Source organism: Sphaeramia orbicularis, chromosome 7 (assembly GCF_902148855.1).
Source record: "Sphaeramia orbicularis chromosome 7, fSphaOr1.1, whole genome shotgun sequence".
Lineage (NCBI taxonomy): Eukaryota > Metazoa > Chordata > Actinopteri > Kurtiformes > Apogonidae > Sphaeramia > Sphaeramia orbicularis.
The window spans coordinates 24,712,252-24,731,927 of NC_043963.1; the positions used below are offsets into that span (position 1 = coordinate 24,712,252).

A 19,676-nucleotide genomic window follows, 5' to 3' on the forward strand; every position below is an offset into this window, starting at 1 on the left:
TCATTATTTCATGGTACTTTTTGTCACAGGAACAGACTTGGCACTTGTTTTTGCCTGTAGAAGCTATTTTTTTTCATGTACTTTTTAATACTGTGCATATATTTCCTCTAAAGAAAAAGGCAAAAAATAAATAAATAAATAAAATAGTAACACCCCTTACAACCCAGATTTTTGTATTATTTTATGTAAGCAAGCATCTCTTTCTTTTCTCCATTGTCTGCTAAAAAATGAATTAAATGTTTAAAAAATATATACTGTTAGTCTTAAAAAAAATAAACATGATGAAATAATAAAAGTAATTTATTTTACGTGCTCCTCATTTCAATTGAACTCCACAAAATTAGACTGAATCATTACCACATGCTCCACTTTGTCGTGTTGCAGTACTTACTCCGTCCTGAGGGGGCGCTGCAGCTGCCGCTCCACTGTTTCTATCACCTTTGTTTTTTCTTTAATCACATCTCGTTGGTGCAAAATAAACCAATACCGGAAGTGCTTCTGTAGTTTTCACCGTCGTTTCTCCTGTTTTGAGTGTTTTCAGTTGTGTTCAGGCTTTCAGAGGCGGTTAAAGTCGGATAAGATGGAGCCAGTTTTCAGCAGGTTTGAGTCTTATAACTTTGAGGTTGATCAGAAGTTTCAGGAAGGTTTGAAGACTCTGAATGAAACCAACAGCACAGATAAAAGCAGACTACTGGACATGAAACTCTTCTTTTATAACAGGTTTGTCACAGTTGATCAGATTCTAACCCTGGGGTGTCAAACTCCTTTTAGTTCAGGGGTCACTTTCACCCTAATATGATCTGAAGTGGGGCGGACCAGTAAAATAATAACAGTGAATGAAGTAAAATTACAGTATGATAATGTTTACATCTACAACGTTTCCTTAAAAATCTGAATAACATGTTCAACTTGAAATGACTTAAGAAAAATTTTAACAATATTCTGCCTCAGTTTATCAGTTTACACATGTGCGTTACCGATTACATTACTACTGAAAATACACCAAACATATAGTACCAGGTATAATATTGGTAAAATTGCATTTATTTCTCTTAAGACATTTCAGGTTGTTCATAGTTGTTCAGGTTATTCACATTTTTTGTAAAAGGATAGTTTGTTAATGTAAATATTTTCATGTAATTTTACTTTTTTTCATTAAAACAAAGATAAAATCTGCAGTTGTCATTATTTATAAATTATTGTGATACTATTTTACTGATCTGACCCAGTTGAGATCTGTATGTAGAACCTGAATTAAAATGATTTAACACCATTGATTGTTTATATCTTCAGTGTAATTTTTGCATTTTACCAATTCATCCTCCGGGCCATACTGGACCCTTTGGCAGGCCGGATTTGGCCCCCGGGCCGCATGTTTGACACATGTGTTCTAACTCATTCATAATGTTTCTAAATAGTAGTTGCAATTAATCTGAATTTTAAGTGACATCGGATGTATTTGATTTATGTATGTATTGGTGAAGAAAATCCACTTTGGATAAAAATCATGATAAAGATACAGTATGGAAATAATTATTTTCTGTTGAAATTTAACATTTTATATTCTGAATCTGAACTCGGAATACTAATTCTGTCTAGGTTATTTTTCAACATGAGATTTTCTTCATCAATATATATTTTTTATTTGTGGAAATTATTTATTGTATATTTAGGGAAATGTTGTTGTTTCCATTCATTTAAGTGTCTCTTAAATGAATGCGTGTTGCCAGATTTTTGCCTCAGATCTGCACACAAGAAAACGAATGACTTTTCAAAATGTTGTCACAGTGATCCAATAATTTTGTTTCCAAAGCTGTAGGCAAATTTTTTCTGGTCTTTTCTGGTATCTTCTCTCTCTTTTTTGTATTCTGAGTAAGAATAATTTAGGTTTAATCCTATAAAATATCGTTAGACCACTTAAAAACTATCAATATGGTATTAATTCTACTAAAATTGACTTCAAAATATTCTTTACTTTTAATCTTTTAGCAATTAAACACAATAAACTAGATAGAGAGATAGTCTGGTGCAGAGCAGAATGTAGTAATGAGACCAGTGTTCTATTTATCTCTTTAGGTTTGTGGAGCCCATTGACAGCAGTGCATACAAACAGTGGATCTCAGCCTCTGTTAATGGGACGCAGAAGGACAATGATGAACATCTGGAACAGAAAAAACTTTCAGACAACGGAGACCAGGCAGCAGAAGCTCCTGCACAGACAGAAACCCAGCAGCTTTCCTTTGCAGAGGTGATGAGGCTGGTTCAGGAGGGGAAAGACGTTCCTGGAGCACTAAAACTGGACATTCAGCCGAGCAACCAGAGTCCAACTCCGTCTCAGATGGAGAGGAGACTGAAACCCTGGGAGACACTGGCAGCTTCCACATGACGCTGTGGCAATAATCACATTCAAATGAACTTTTATAGCACTTTGTACATAATTAATATTTTTTTTATTTCCAGCTTTATGATTTCTTTACATGATTAAAACTGAGTCTTAAAAGACAGAAGTGTTGTATTGCACAGTAAAATGCTTTAAAAATGCAACTGTCAATTTCATCAGTGGATTAGTGGGACTTGAGCTTCAAGAAATATTCAGATCCTTAACCTCAGTAAAAGTACTAATACTGAAAATACTCGACTACAAGTAAAGGTTATGAATGTTATGATTGAGCTAATTTTGGCTACTTGATGTACAGTTCACGTTTAACCTTCAGCAGTGCATCATCCTCTCTAAGATCATCAGATGTTTTTGTCTAAAAAGTGAACTTTTTAGGAGCGCCGAAAATCCATGAGCGTTTTATAGTTTAATTAGCTTTAGGAGAACAACAAAGGAATACTTTATTCTACAGTTTCTCACAAACATTCATGTTTGGAGATTTTTAAAGTAATTAAAACTGTCTGACAAGTGCCGCGGAGTAAAAAGTAAAATATTTGCTTTGAAGACATAGTAAAGTTTAAGGTGCATTAAATGAAAAGTACCTCTGATTTGTCCAGTACTTATGTTAAAGTGCTGATTATAACACTTTGCTTTTAACTCTTGAGTAATAAATCAATAATGTGCTCATTAGTCAAGTAAAAACTACAAAACTAAGTAGCAAGGTTTTGGGACAAAAATAGGTTTCTCCAGATGTCTTGATCATATTTCTTTCAAGTCAAAAACAAATAAGTGACAACAGTCTGGTTTAACAGTCATAATAAATTAAATATTTCCTTCACATCAGACAATACACGTTAATTTGAAACTACACCAGTTTATTTTTCCTTACATTCAAATAAACACACAACTTGATGGTTAAAAGTACGTAAAACGTTAAACTTTAGCAGTGACTGTTCTGAGGTGAACATGCACTGTTAACACCATAAGCACCTTCAGGTAAAAAATCCCAAAAACAATATGAGGTAAAGACGTTGACCATAAGGAAACAGTCTGGTGTCACGGCAGGCCTAAATATCACACATAAACATTTGTAAAAAATACAAACAAAAAAATGTAAACCAGAGAAAAAGCAACACATTCACACAAAGTAGCACCATGAAGATGATAGTATAAAAATGAACAATTCAGCAGTAAAATACAGGAGTGTGCACAGAGACACCTTACAGTACTGTCAATGTGAGAGAATGACATGAACGTCATCAAAAAAAAAAAAAAAATCACACCCAACCTAAATAAAACAAACAATGCATTTCATCACAGCAGTTACAGTGGTTTTACAAAGATGCTGCCCTTTACACTCCCCTTGGAGACAATCCACTTTGACTGGAGCATAATACAATGTCCCTGAATGGTGTACACCATCCACTGCTATTTCTGTAATTGCTCAAGGTTTTTTCTCTTCTCTTTAGGACAGTCATCGTCGTGATTCTTATTTTTAACATTTTAATCCTTGTTTTCCTCTTACTGTCACTATTCCTTGATTAAAAAAAAAAAAAAAATCCACAATCTACAGGATCCACAAAATGTATGTGAAGCTGTTGTGGCAACTAAACTGATTCAAAAATAACAAAAACAATAGTGTGTAAGGGTTGAATCCACTGAGAGCTGTACAACCAGTCAAGCACTGTCACATAAGGAGTTTCCACATTCAGTGGAAAGTGTCACCTTTCTGTGCAGATAAGGCTTGTTTCAAAAACTGTCTAATTCATATGAACCAGAGGCTACATGCAGTTAGTTTTGTACCACTGAACATCTTCTCTGTCATCAAATCTTTCTCAAGTCATAATTTCTGAGGCAAACCAAGGGTAAATAGCTCTGAAGTGCAAAATTTTCTGGGTGTTTTTGCACCAGTGTATCATTAAGGCAAAATATTTTGTGAACAGGTTTTTAAAAGTGTGCATTCCATCCCTCTGTGGATTTAGTCACAGTTTGCTCTGATGTGTTTCTTTCTGCATCTTTGTATGCATTATTGTTATTATTTATCACATGCTTCATTTATGAAAACAATTCCAATTGCAGCATAATTGTGTTTCAAGTCCCATAATTGTTCAATAGTACAGTAAATTAAACTAGCTGTTAACGAAATGGTAAAAACGCTAAAGCTTGTACATGTCTTTGTTGAGTTGTTGACAGTAAAAACAGTTTGTCCCTAATGAGAAGTTATATTTGGTCTTATTTTAAAAAATGACTGGAAAAGTGTAAGAACTGCAAACCCAGTGAATCATTTTGTATAAAATCACTGAAGCATCACAGTCGCACATAAAAATGTGTTTTATAAAATCAGACAGCTCTTAAATCCCTTAATTCTAAACTTTTCATATGTAAAAATCAAAAACTAAACTACTACAGAACATGATTGACCAGATTAAAAACCCCTGATAAAATATTAAAATAAATCTAAAATGCTCATATTTTAAATTAATTAACGTATTAAAAATGATGTCAGATATTTAACCAGTAAATTTGTGTTGAGGTAGAGAATTGCATTGAGCACCAGCAAATATGAAACAAAGGCTCCTCCATGATGAAGAAAACTGACAAGTGTCACCTGTTGGTGACGTTTGATCACACATCCACGAGTTAAACACCGAAGTAAAAATGACTAATTAATGTTTTCAGATAATTCCTGTAAATGTCAGATAGGAAAGATGCTGCTGCTCTGACATGAGACTGAAGCTTCGTCTCTATTCACATTCAAAGTAATCCTTCAACGGGGCGAAGAGGTGTCGGATGACTGCAACGCTCCAGGACCGACCCAGGACTTTCTGCCTCTGACCCCGGCCCATGTTGTTCACGTCTGTGTAGTGTTTGGGAAAACCAAAGATCCTGAAAAAGAAAACAACAAACCTCTATTACTGCCTCTTCTGATACTGGTATTATTACTTTAAGTGTTAAAAAACAAGACTGAGACTATTAAACACTGAGTTTCTGCAGGTTTCAACAAGAGCATTTTCAACACAATTAAGGACTATTTAATGTGTTTTCACTTTGCTAAAGCATCCAGCATTAACACACAACAGCAATTAGGAGACAGTGGCTTTTTTTTTTTTTTTTACAACAGCTTTGTGTTTTTCCTGATGTTAAACCAAAGTTTCTAAATTTGTGTGATTCCTTGCAAGATGTGCAGTGGGGGTCAAATACGCTGTTTTCAATAACACTTAATCTGATCCATTTTTAACCTACAGGTGATTTAGGCCCTGTCCATACGAAAAGCGTTTCAGTCATATCTGCAAAACGTTTGTATCGGATAGGCCTTTCGTCCACACGAAACCGGCATTTTCAGTCACTGAAACTGCAACTTTTTGAAACTGGGTCCCAGAGTGTAAAACTCTGAAATTGCCGGTTTCTTGTCTTTGTACAACCAAACTGCGACCTTTGTAACACGATGTCATAGCCTCGCCTCTCTTTCACCCTGGAAGCAAGACACCACTTCAAAACAACAATCGCAGACTACAGAGTAGTGCTTGTGCTACAACAGCTGTTGAGCTTATTGGAAATTTTTAATCAAAATCTTCGGCTACTGTTTGATTACAATGAGCAACAAACAACAATATTCACTAAATGATCTTGGATCTACTGCGGAGAGGGGCAACCAGGAGGAAATATCGGATCAGACCTGGTAGAACCAAGTAAGCTTTATGCGCATGCTCCATGTCTTCTCTGTTTTTTGTGAGGGCATTACAACGCCACATACAGGCCTGGCATTTGTACTACATCACTTTCAGATGTTTTCAGTGGTTTCGTGTGGACGCAGATATTTCCTGAAACGACTCCGTATTTACGGAGCACTCTTTGAAAATGTCAAAGAAAAAGATCAGATAAGAAAAGATGCGGTTTCTTGTGGACATGGCCTTAGACGGACCAGTTAACCCTTTAAAGGTACATGTCTTTGAATGGTGGGAGGAAGTCAGATAACCTGGAGAACCCATGCAGACACATAGAGAACATCTAAACTCCATACACAACGAACCCACACACTGCAGCTGGGATTGAACCCAGGACCGTCTTGCTGCGAGATGACGGTGTCGCCCAGTTTAAAGTTCAGCGTGTGACATTTATTGATCTCTAATAGTGAAACTACATTTTGCAACCAACCAACCTCACAGGGGTGACAAAAACTTCAGAGTTGTTGAAGATGCTTTTGTCTTTTTTCATGAGTGGAAATGAGTATAGAAGAAAAACCTTTAATGAATAAATGTTGATCTAGCGAACACTGAACTCATATGATTTGATAATATGCCTGGTACAACAGGCAATGTGGAATTCTTTCTCTGTCTCACCAACATAAAACAGATCACAGCCACTGTATAAGGAAAACTAACAGAATGCAGTACTTCTTCTACTTAGTCCATGTGTAATGTAGCCTTCACCGCCACCTGCTGGTGACCCAACACAACCTAGATTATTCGCTCCACATCAGTTTACGGAAACATACATGACATTCACATTCTGTTTTTATGACTTCTCTTCAAATTTGCTTGAGAGATTATGCAAACACGGCTGAGATTTGGTTTTGGCTGTTCTGTTAATGGTATTAACTTCACACTTAGACATAGTAGGCGATGGTTATGGACTTGAGCGCCACTTGCTATAAAGCAGAAACAAAAGAAGCCGGTTTGGAGCTAGAGCAAAAACATGATGGACAAACAGCTCATTCTAAAATAATGAAAACAATGGTTCTTAATTTTCAGTTGATAATAAACTAATAAAAACAAGATAGTGGATATTGTTGCATTATAACTCCCTCTACATCTCACACTCCGGGCCTCGAAGATTCAGAGTGTTGACTTTTAGACATAAGATACTATTAAACAATGAATCAAGATAAAAACCAAGTGCACCTCCTTAAAATCTTACTCTACCTTATACTAAACATGGCATTACAGTCATGATGTTTGCAGAATGGTTTTTAAAAAACTTACTGTTCCATTTCGGTGCACCACAGATAGTCTTCTTTGCCATTCATAGAGACTGGCAGTGGACCGCTCTTCCCTTGTCTTATGGAGTTTGACTTTGTTGTGATGGTTCGGACTTTGTCAAACTGCAGAGTGAGATAACCATTCAGCCAGGCTGTTTCTGAACCTTTTTTAAAGATGTGACTGACTCCAGAAGTTACACGATAAAATGAAGGCATAAAAAAATGAAAAACCATCTACCTTTGCTGTGCGTCCCACTTCCAAACAATCCTGGAGGATCACTTTGTCATCTAAAGATGTTGCGAGAGGTCTGAAAGAAACACAGGCAGGCATGCAAACTAATAATTACATTCTTATTATGTAAAAATTATTAAAGGAAAAACTATAGTTAAATATAAGCAGGTACCTGTTCATGCCAGGGAGGTTTCCCCAGAAGTATCGTGCTCTGTGAGCAGGGCTGACTTTTATGGCATCAATAAGAATCGGATTACACTGAAATAACAAAAAGAAAGTGTATAATGAGTGATAAAACTTGACACAGTTTGTCCCCTAATGTTGGTTTGACAGGATATTTTCAGCTAAGACTGAATTTAATTACCTCGAGGAACCGGCAGATATCTGACTTGTCATTGGCGCTCATGAAAACCACGTTTTCAAACAACCAGAAGAACGGCCGGTTGTCCTCCTCCCGTGGCTTCAACAAGGTCAGGATGCGGTAGAACTCAAAAAAGAGCCTCCCAGTGCCCTCTGCAGGACAATGAAAAAGACAGACAGAGACAGATAAAGACAGTGTTTACAATATCTGCACACAGTAAATAACACTGTTCATGTAAGTTTAGTTACCAAATAGCCCCTTTCGAAGAGGGTTGACCATGGACAGGTCATTACAGGGACTTCCTCCAATCAGAAGGTCAAAGGGCCCCCATTCAGCCAGCTACAAAACAACACACAGCTTAAGTTGTGGCTATTTAGTGTATATGTTTTTTTTGCCTCTTTGACATGCAAAGGTCATTTCCATCATGAGAACTCACATGTTTCCTTGTGATGGTACGAACATCACTGACATATTCGATCTTTCCCTCATGCTTGACCATCCCCACAGCAATTGAATCTTCACAGATCTCTGAAGCAATGTAACGCTCTATCTTGAAGCCGAGGTCTTTGAGCACCAGGTATCCTGTCATGACATCACAACAGCAAAAAGAAGAATGTTATAATGTTGTTGGGACATAGTGTGCCACATCTGTCATTGCACCACTATCACCTTGATGAAACACTGTATAAACAGAATGAACAGAACATGAGTATATCCCAAAACAGAAATAGTAAAACAACGAACTACCTGTTGCAATGCCGTCAAAGAGTGAGAGCACCTTGATTGGTCTACGCTGATCAGCTGGAATGGACGGGTAAACTCTGTGTGGCTCCTGTGATAAAAAGAACACAGATTAGTAAGCACATTTAAATGTATTCATTTCACAATAAGAAATGAGATGCAAACGGATTAAAACAATGCTGCAGGTTGGCCTTGTGAAGATGTCAACTTCTGTCCTGCTGCTGATGTGTTTTTAATTGTGCTATAAGTATGTATAAGCGATGTATTGACTGTCTAAGCTCAAACTATTTTTGGTTAGTGTTGCTGTTCAAAAGTTCAGAAGTTACAAACACAATAACTTTAGAGTTCTTATAAAATCAAAGTGTGTCACTTACAAATTCAAAGGCGCTGTTGTTGGCGAAGAAGTCCTGCACCTTCACGCTCCAGTCTGGCCTGAGTTTGAGGTTTCCTTCACATTGTGATGGCTTGCACATGTAGCAGTTCCATGGATCAACATCTTTGAATTTGTCAAAGGTTCCCGGGCCAACGAGGATGTCCAAACAGTCCTTACAGAAACATCTGGAGGAGGAACAGACGTGTAAAATAGACCTGATTTAGTTTTTGTTTCTTGAATGAGATGACTAAAATACATCAAAAATGTATGAGACGTTTGCCTATACCTGCAGCAGCTGGCGTTTCCACACAGGATGACCTCTAAACCTGCACAACACACAGTGCAATATGACTGGTAGCCATCTTCATCATAGCGATACAGCGTCTCTGTGAAGTTTTCCTGCAAAAGGGATGTTTTGCAGCATTTGAATTGTTAATGGCAGCTGTGTTTCGGATGGATGTTAGATGTACATAAACTGGACTGAAATGGAGTGAAGCAGACCATGTTACAGTTGTGGTGACACAGTAGACAGAGATGGACAGATCACTGTGTTATTAGATTACCTTGCATTTAAGACAAAGACTTCCTTCAAACAATGGGTGCTGCACTTCAATCTCAGATGTTCCACAAGACAAACAAAAATCTGAAATAACAAACCTTTATCTTTGAATCATGTATTTAATTTCACAGGAAATTGTATCTATATTGTCATGCAAAGCTTACCTTTAATGTTTTTTCCTTGTGAATTTATTTTTTCTATCAATGATTCTGTAAAAAGTGAAAAGTATTTTAAGAATTTTGAGTATGATGAATAACAGAAAACACAGGATTTCTCGAAGCCAAATTCTAGCAAGTATTTATCGTTTTTGTCAATGAAAATAATACATACTCCTGCCAAAGGTGATGTTAACAGCATTGGCTTTGTGTTTATAAACATATTTCCTTTTTGCTGGGGGCTGGTAGTCAGACAGGGCAGAGTCAGAGGTCTCAATCTGCGCAGCAGACTCTACAAGACAGAAAATAAAGATATAATCAAATCAATCAATCAATCAGTCAGTCAATCAATCACATTTTACAGAAGCATTCTTCAGCATATCACATCAGACATACCAGGAGGTAAGAACCCCTCGGGTCCTTTGGGAAGAAATCCTTCATGGGCCCAGTTCAGCATTAGAATCAGCTCCTTCTCCTTATTTCCTTCAGCATCAGAAAAAGACTTCCCGCATCGCTCAGCTGCCAACTGCAGATTACAGCTGTGATCACAATCTGGTGCGTGTTTTGTATGTGAAACACTTTGTACCATGGAATAAACAGGTCCTACAAACGTTTCTGACACAGTGATCAATGAAGCATCACAGACATCAGCAAAAACTATGACTGTGTTCATATGCACTGCAGTAACCTGTGTATTTACAAACACAATTTCTAGTACTCTCCCATTACTGTAAAGTAAAAAGAAAAGCACTCTATATACAAAATATAGCTATGTTGCTAAAGAGCCTATATTATTTTGCTTTCATTAGCCTTTAAATGTTGCTTAGTGCTTGCCCAGTGTGGTCCCAATCAGCAGACAATCATCCAATTTAAACCCAAAGAATAACAAAATAACTGTTGTGTGTAACTTTCTTCAGTCTTTTGTTACCAAGTGTTCTGAATAAATTGATTAGTGCTCCATCTGGAATTACGATGTAACACAATAGTGACATGACAATTAGAGCCCGACCGATGTGGGATTTTTGGGGCCAATGCTGATACCCATATTGGGGGCTAAAAAAAGCCGATATCCAATATATTGGCCGATATCCGATATTGGCTGATAAGCGATATATTGGCCGATATATGAAATAGGAACACTGATCTACACAGGATATAATAATCTTATATTAGATTGTGGACAGGTGGATAAACAGTTGCATAAATCTTTGTTTATCTCACAAATATAATTTACACAACTTTCAAATGCAAACTATGCAATCACAAAAATAATTAGAGCAAAAAATATTACTTACCACACAATTATGTTTTCACTCACAAATTTTGATGTGTCTGCCTCACGGCACTACAACTTCTTATGGGGACTATGGACTAAACTGAGCATGTGCAGAGTGAATTAGGTGAGTCCTAAGTTGTTCCTGATTGGAGCAATTGCAAGAGTTACAATTGACCCGTGTTACAACTGTCCCCAGTCTCCCCTACACTATTAACACCCAGGCCTGGTGGCAGAATCAAACTGTGAGGTAGACAGGAAGTGCACGGACATGCGTGTGTGTGGGGGTGAATACTTCATAAGACGAGGGGTGGGGGGGTGGGGTCCGTGATTTTCGGAGCGGGGGGGTTAGCAGTCCATCCTTGTCAGAGCGCGCGAGAGCTCCGTGATTATGTGATTGTGCGTGGGGGTGTGATAGCATCATTGTCCGAGCAGGAGTGAAAGTGAAACTAACTCGCTTTAAAGTGCCTCTTATTCTCCAGGCAGCACACACACACACAGGAGCAGCAAGTGACAGAATCTCTGTGCAGCAAAAAAAGTTAATATATCGGCTACATATTGGCCGATGTTGATTAACTGGTGACACGCTATAATTGGCTTGATTAATCGGCCGGCAGATTAATCGGTCGGGCTCTAATGACAATTTGTGGTATTTGGATGGAAAGCTAAAGGGTCCTGAAAATATTTCATAGGTTTTAGTATATTATATGGGGCAACTTAGTTACACATTATGCTAAGTCCTTTTCGTTAAGCAAATTTTAAAAACTGAAGCAGAAAGAGGGATGATTTTCACTACAATCTTGATGAACATGGTTGGAGTTTCCACTCAGTGCATTCTCAGTGTGTACAACAGGCAATAATTCAGGTTTTGGCCTCATACCTCAATGATCTGATAAATTGCTTCTTTATAGACAGGCAAACTGGCAAAGGAATTTTTGCAGAAGCACCTGGTGAAGGCATTAAATGGCAACAGCCCCTCTGTGTTGATCTGTAACAGGGAGAAATAATTATGTTAACTAGAAGCACTCGGAGAGCGCAGACCTCCGCCAAGGCTGATCAGTGGCCCCCCCCGTGGGCCCCCCCACCCCTGATCACCACCAAAATTTAATCATTTCTTCCTTATCCCATTTCCAACAAACCCTGAAAATTTCATCAAAATCTGTCCATAACTTTTTGAGTTATGTTGCACACTAACGGACAGACAAACAAACACAGACAGACAAACAAACCCTGGCAAAAACATAACCTCCTTGGCGGAGGTAAAAATGATCTCTTAACACTATTAAAACATTTCTTTGTGTTTAGCACATGGAGAAAAAAACAGCCAAGCACCAACAAACCTCTGAGAACATTCCATCTCCGAACCACTCTACTCTTCTCATGCCTGGGGGAGATGACTTTGTTTTCCAGGCCATCACCATCCCAGGCCACCAGGAAAAGCCCTTCAGTTTCCCCCACACCAGCTCTCCTTTCAGGAACCCTTTACCATCCTTCAAATATAATAAAAAAATAAAAATAAAACAAAACAAAAACAGTGACAAGCTGAATTGTTATATAAAGAAGCTGCTTACACTCAATCACACAGATTTTCTTTGGTGTATAAGAAGAGCAGCTGCATTTTGAACTTTCAGTAGTAACAATACCTGGTAGGGTTGTTTCTTCCTTCGTCCTCTTGGTGTGGACTTACTGGATGGTGACTTCTCTTCTGACTGAAAAAAGCCACATTTATAGTAAACTTAAATAAATAAAACAACAGTATCTCATTCTCATACTTCATCTCATTTGAAGTGGAGCTAATTGTAATATGGAAAATGGTGGGTTAGAGGTTGAATTGGCTTATGTTAGGTCATTCCATGTTCAAGCATTCTATTTCCTTTCAGTCCCGCAGCTTTCTTTTGAACTGTAACTTACCGAAATGGGATAAAATTGTGGAAATGTAACTTCAGGCCACAGCAAGTTACCAACTTATCGGTGTTTTTTATACCACTGTAAGACCTCTCACCTCATATCAAGGATTTTCTTGAAAATGTTAATCTGAAAACCTCAATTACACTCAAAGAAACATGAAACATCTAATCTAAAATCTAAGCCAAATAAAAATTAGCTACCCTAAAAAAGTGAGTAAATGATACCATAAGGGAACGGTCCAATAAAAATGTTTTTGAAATAATGTGTAGATATGACGGAACTATATTAATGATACCCAAAAAGTACTTTTTCTTTTCTTCTTGGAATGACAGGTGCAATGACCAGTGGAAAGAAAAGGTTTAATGAAACTGATTTTTAGCAACTATTTAAATGAATAAATGTTGCAAGTAATTTCAGATGAGCCCAGTGATAAATGATCCACCAGTGAGGTTTAAAATGCATAAGCTAATGATGACATTTAGCTCAAACACTCACTACTAAAAAATATTTGGACACGAGCTTAAGGAATTTGCAAGGTCCCATGAGCATCATAGAAGTTTTCATGTTTTTCTACAAAAATCATATCATAAATTTTATAGAAATGTACACAAAATAATGAATGAGACTGATTCATCTTGAATGTATGATTCGGGATGAGCACATTTTATTTTTTGTGGAATAATTTTTGCTTTCCTAGTATCAGAGGGCAGAAAGTCCTGTTACAGCCCATGAGAATTGCTGGTAGTATACATGAGTATACCTACCAGCTCATCTTGGGAGTCCAGACCCTGTTTCTTGTCCTTATCAAGACCTACAGCATTGGCCCAAGTGTTAGAACCAGCCTGAAACACTGTACGGGCCTGTGGCTTCTGGCGCAAGCTGCTCTCCCAGCCATAACCTCCCCTAATGGTCCCCTGAGAGACAATACACTCCCATTACACATTCATATACCGTGCACATGCAAATTTACAAAAACACACACACACACACACACCCTCTACAGAACAGAACAGGAGGTCAGTAAAGGATGGTTAGTAAGCTTAGATTGGTGATTCACTTAAAAAAGATGCAACTTGAAGTAAAATATGCATATATTTCATGAATTTGTTCTAGTTCAAACACTTTGCTGAACGTGTTTTATTTGAGTTCAGTTTGAATTTAGAGCAATCAATTTCTTTTATGATTATAAAACTAAACTTTTTTTTATCTCAAGTTTTCTTCTTTTCCAAGTTATAGATGAAAAGGGGGACATATTTTACCTCTTTCCAAACATGACCGTTCATTCCATCATAACCATCCTTTGGTTCTTTGAAAGACAAAAAAAGGGAATGATTCCTTTTTACTGTTTAAGTCAGACTCCTTATCAACACATCATTCAGACAATGTGAAAGACAAAACTCTTAGACTTAATTTTTTACTAAATACATCTCTAAAATTACACTTTGACACATGCATTTTAAATATTGGAGGAATAAAAAGTAAGTTTGACTGCTATCTTACCCAGTATCTTGTGAAGGCGAACTTCACAAGGCCTCACTGTTATGTCTAAGTTCTTCAGAACTAGAAAAAAAGGAATTACATCAAATAAATGCTCTGACATTGTATACCTCACTAACATGGAAAGTCGATATCATCTAATTAAAAGGTATACTATATTTAGTAGATTATTACAATCACTTAATTGCAACTTTTACTAACATCAACCGTGTTTAATTACCTGATTGACTGAATTCCTTCCTATGTTCAGTGCAAATTGGACAGTCCTTTTTGCTGTCAGAGGTTACATCACCCTCACTCTCTGTAAAGGCGTCACTATCAGAGATTAGTCCATTTTCCCCATTACCGAAGGCCTGTGATAAGAAAACATTACATGATTTAATCTCTATATAAAAATATGTACAATGGGGATGTGGGGATGTTGTTCCTGAATATTCATACCTCAGTAAAAACCTGCTGAGCATCAAGAGGAGGACAAGGAAAGGCCAAGAGGGTCAAAATCAGCTTCCTTAACATCGATGTTGGCTTGGCATCCTGCAGGATGTTCAACCAGTGTTTCTCCAGCGAAAGCACGGCAGAGCTGTCCTTTTCTTTCTCTTCATTCTGTCCCTCTTCGTGCAGCTGATACTCTAGAAACTCACTAGTGAGCTGTTTGACCTCCTCGGGAGAAGAACAGGTTCCCAGTTTGGTCCCTAGTTCTCCAACGGATTTCCCTGTTACTTCAAGTCTGCTCTGGGTATTAAGAAGCTGAGCACTGCATCTCAGCAGTCCATCACTTAGCGGTAGCCCCTCTGAGATACTAATTGTGAGTGCAGTGTAGAACAATACAGCCTCCTCTTGCAGAAGTGGCAGTGCTGCTGTAGCCTCTGATTCCTTCAGGAATCCCTCCACAGTGGACCCACCTAGATTGAGTTCAGCACCTGACAGATGGTATTTCTTATTTTTGAGAATCTGTGGTCTCGTTCCTTGAGGAAGCGTACTGCAGCTTGAGGATGAATGAAGTAGGAGGTGTATGTACGCAATAAGTTACTGGCTTCTTCTAGAATGACCAGTAAATCAGCGCGAGGAGTTCCCTCGTGTACCTGTAGATGTTTTTGGAAGCTCTGCAGAGGCTTCATGGCATGATCCAGGAACATGTACTTTGCCCTGACTTTGGGATCCTGTAACTGGGTGCAGATTAATTTGGCTTTTTCATCATCTTCTTTGCATGATTTGAAATATGATATTAGATCATTCCACATTTTCAAGATTTTGGTGATTAACTGGCAGAAATTAAGGCAACTGGTGTTGAGATGAAATGAACCGTTCACAATGTCTGAACCAAAAAGAGCCTTGAGATTTTCGTTCTTTGTAGAGCAGGATGAGTAGTGGGCATGGATGTCTGCAATCATCTCCAAAGACTGATTTGAGAGCTCTTTCACACCTGCGTGGCAGGCAGCATCAGCCACGTTGTACAATGCTCCAAAGGCCATCACGGTCGGGCTGAGATCCCTGAGCTGTGTGTAGATCTGCTCTGAGGCGGCCCTGTTACCATCTAGATAAACAGAAGTAAGGTTTGTGGCAAGCAACTCAAATTTCTTCAAGACCCCCAGCACTGCTGCTGCTGTTTGATCTGGTGTATTTTCAGTTGGAGACTGGAGAGCGTCCAGAAATCGGATGCAGTGTCTGGAGGCTTCAACATCAAAATATCCAACAAGAACCACAGACACAGTGTCGTCCTCCTTCAGTGTTATTCCTCCATAAATATATACACAGTAAGGAGTGTGTTGGCAAACAGATATAATATCTTTGGGGTACTGCGACCCCAGTTTACAGTGTGCAAAATGGTTTGACACCTGTTCACCAGGGTAGTTAAAGTGTTTGTGAATAAACCGGAGTGCTGCCTCACTACAGGACAGTGGCTCAGAGAGTTGGCTCAGCAGACTCTTAGCAATTTTTGCTCTTTTGTTGTGAATTTTTGTTTCCACATGTCGCCTTAGATCATTAAGGCCTGTGTGGTATGTACTCAGATTTCTGTGGCAACTGCTGCAGTACGTATGGTGGTCACCAAGAGGACTGCGCTCAGCCCAATCAAACATTTCCTTCCACTCTTTGGTGTAAGGAAATTTTTTTACTTTAGAACCATTTTCCTCCATGTCTAACTCCAATTTAGAGTTCCCTGTCAATGAAACAAAATGGCACACACTTAATATAATGAGTGAAACACATGCAGTGTTGTATTTACCAATGTTAATGCAATGACAAAGACAATATAAAGTTATATTTACGTGATTTGGGCGACGACTTGGTAGGGGTGACATTTTTCACATTGGCTAAATAGAAGGCTTTGAACCATTTCAGGATCTCAAAGTTAGTTCTGAATTTCCCTGTTAAGAGCTCCTCTATTGGAATGGTCTGAACAAGGAGACATGAAAAAAACTTCACAGTGAGCAAAAAAAGGACATTGTATGACTATATAATCAACAGATCTTGCACAAGACAAGATTCTGTCGCTGTGGGCACTTCAGTCAAATCACAAACTAAAATTGACCGTAAAACAATAACAAATATGACTAAAATGGGAATAAAATCAATGTACATTATTGTTACTGAGATCTACTAAAATTCATATTAAAACCAGATGCCAACATTGACTTTGTTTAGCAAAAAAAAAAAAATTAAAACTATTAAGCAATTTTCACATCATATAATGTTCTTCTAACAAATATGGTAATAAACCACTTATATCTCTGTCTGGGTTCAATTCATCACTGTATGAAAATTACTCTTATTACATTATATTTCCAATTATTTATTTTTCATACAGATTACTATCACTTCAAATTACATTTGTGTATAATATTTACCACAAAATATGTCTAGTAATTAAATCGCTGAATTGGCTATTTCAAATTGAACTATCTCTGTCACTAATAGCTATGATTCTTTTCCTCCAATATCTTATCATGTAAAGACCCAACATTTTAATTCTAAGAGTACTACTTGATTGCAAAAAGCTGGTCTTTCCTCATGAAATAACTTGACCAAATATATTTTTTAGCTAAAAGCTTTTTTTTTTTTTTTAGAAAACAGCAGTACATTGCTTTTATGGTATAGAAAATTGCCTACCTTTGAGACACTGTTCTTTTTCAAGGCCTCCTGGAGGAGAGTGAAGTTGTTCTTATAATCATCTTCATTTTGTGCATCAAGCTTCACTTTGGTCATATCAATAGAGCCAGGGATGACCCGGTCCATAATCTGACAGAGACATGCACCTGTTGGATCACACACAAATTCAGAAACCAGGCCATGCATGTGGGCCACTAGGTTTACTTGAATAACAGTACCTCTTTCAGTACTTCACATTTCCTACAGCTGCTTAATTTTTTTTTTTTAAATGTCTGCTTCACTGCCAATCCTGTGGATCGCAATTTTGTTCTTCATATCACATGATGAAGAAACTAAAGCATCTTGAATCTTGAAAATAAAGCCTCCATGTTTTAATAATGGCAGTGAATGTGAAGCAGCAGCAGAAAATATAAAGTGTACTCAAGTCTATCTTGTACTGACAGTACCTGAACCCATTTGCTGCACATCAGTGAAGTCTGTCTTCAACAGGTTGTTGAACCAAGACACCAAATATGCACGGCTGGTTTTATCAGGACCTGGTTCTGGAATCACCACCTCTGTAGCTGCCATCTTGTAGCTTCTAAAACAGATCAGAAATATTAAACCATTTTTTGCATTTAGGTCAAAAATATTAAGTGCAACACTGTGGTGGTGATATTATATTGGTAGACTCTTAAAAAAATGTCTAGATTGTTTTCATTTGTTTTATAAGCACTGCAAGCACAAGGTGGTACAATCTAATCTTATGCTTGTTGTACTGGTCATGTTTTTGCCAACATTAATTGCAATATTACTATTACTATATGTCTATGAACTTATGAAAGTGAAAACTTTATTTCCTCTTGTTTGTTTGTGTTTTCAACTACAGTGCTGCTAAAATGTCAGCCTTACTGACTTAAAGGGGATGGGGGTGGGGGACTGCCAGTGGGTGGGTGGGTTGCCTAATCCTCTATTGTTTGTCTGCCGGCTTTTTGTCAAACATTATGGTGAAGCCGAAAGCATATCATGTCTACATCTGTGTGTTTCAGCTGCATTTCATATGTTTGTTTTCTTGTGCACACTACAGTAATAAACAGTGCTCCATCTGTGGTCCTATAGTACACATGAGCCACGCTGTCGCCTCTTCCTCAATGTAAAGAAAGCTCCGGTGAAATCTCGCGTTAACCATCCATTTTTGCCGCGAACCTCTCCAGTCCACAACTTTCACTTCTGCATGGCAGGGAAAGTTTATATTTACAGACATCCCGTGACATAACCCACGGTGAAGATAAACTTAATCTGCAGGATGATTCAGTAATTACGGTATTATACCATGTCCATTTCTCTAAGTGCGGGCTGCTCTTAAACCTTTCTCTCTATGGTACACCGGCTCCAGCCTGGTGCACACTACTGAGAGACTTTAACTTTTTATGGCGTTAGAAGAAAACAACCAAATCACGACCAACATGCAGAGTCGTGTTATAAAACAAGAACACGACTTACTATGAAGGCATAAGCACGGTATTACATGAAGTGACAACAAGGCACGAAGTCAAGAAAATTGCAGTTCTATTCTTACGAAGTCAACACCTCCATGCTCCCCTCCGTAGCCTGCTGATATCGCCTTTGTGTTTGCATGAGCCGGCCTTTGTGCCAGGAGCCAGCATTAGGTTGGATTTAAGATAAACCGGGACAAAATGTAGCAGTAAGCCACGTTTGACCCTGTGCGCATCGCTAGTGAAGTGCATTAAATAAAGCTACGTGTGCTGTGTGTAGTTGGTGTTGTGCATTGCTTATATGTCCACTTACCCCCGCTGTTCCTTATAGGTGTAGAAGAACACTGACTCTGAGCCTAGTCCTATAGCACATTTTCCAATAGGTCTACCGGACTCATGTGACGTCCCCCTATCCGGATACGGTCCATTGGATGGCCCGTACAATGGAGGTTGTCCCGTCGTGGACTACGCCCGTAAATCACGTAGTGCAGATTTACGAATACGGCTGTAAAACGTGTTAAAGACTCATTGGTGAACCGGCCTGGAAAAAAAAAACAAAAAAACGCCGCGTTGAATTTTTTAAACATCTGTCCGGCCAAATAGCTTTCGGGAAAACTAATAAAATTATTCAAAGACCGA

The 19,676-nt window shown here is 38.1% G+C and overlaps 1 protein-coding gene across 1 annotated transcript; it reads right to left on the reverse strand.

The window, feature by feature from the left end:
• Positions 1–3,231: 3,231 nt before the first annotated feature.
• Positions 3,232–19,473, reverse strand: LOC115423228 (DNA (cytosine-5)-methyltransferase 3A-like). The gene is given in 27 exon segments (XM_030140006.1): positions 3,232–5,263; positions 7,360–7,478; positions 7,594–7,663; positions 7,760–7,845; positions 7,952–8,100; positions 8,197–8,287; positions 8,385–8,530; positions 8,696–8,780; positions 9,064–9,247; positions 9,349–9,461; positions 9,626–9,705; positions 9,786–9,830; positions 9,952–10,068; positions 10,173–10,302; positions 11,930–12,037; positions 12,390–12,539; positions 12,693–12,758; positions 13,722–13,871; positions 14,217–14,263; positions 14,458–14,517; positions 14,675–14,807; positions 14,896–15,410; positions 15,413–16,612; positions 16,722–16,848; positions 17,563–17,708; positions 18,009–18,142; positions 19,351–19,473. Coding segments are annotated over 26 exon segments (4,383 nt in total). The 5' UTR covers positions 18,133–18,142; positions 19,351–19,473; the 3' UTR covers positions 3,232–5,121.
• Between the last annotated feature and the right edge of the window lie 203 nt (positions 19,474–19,676).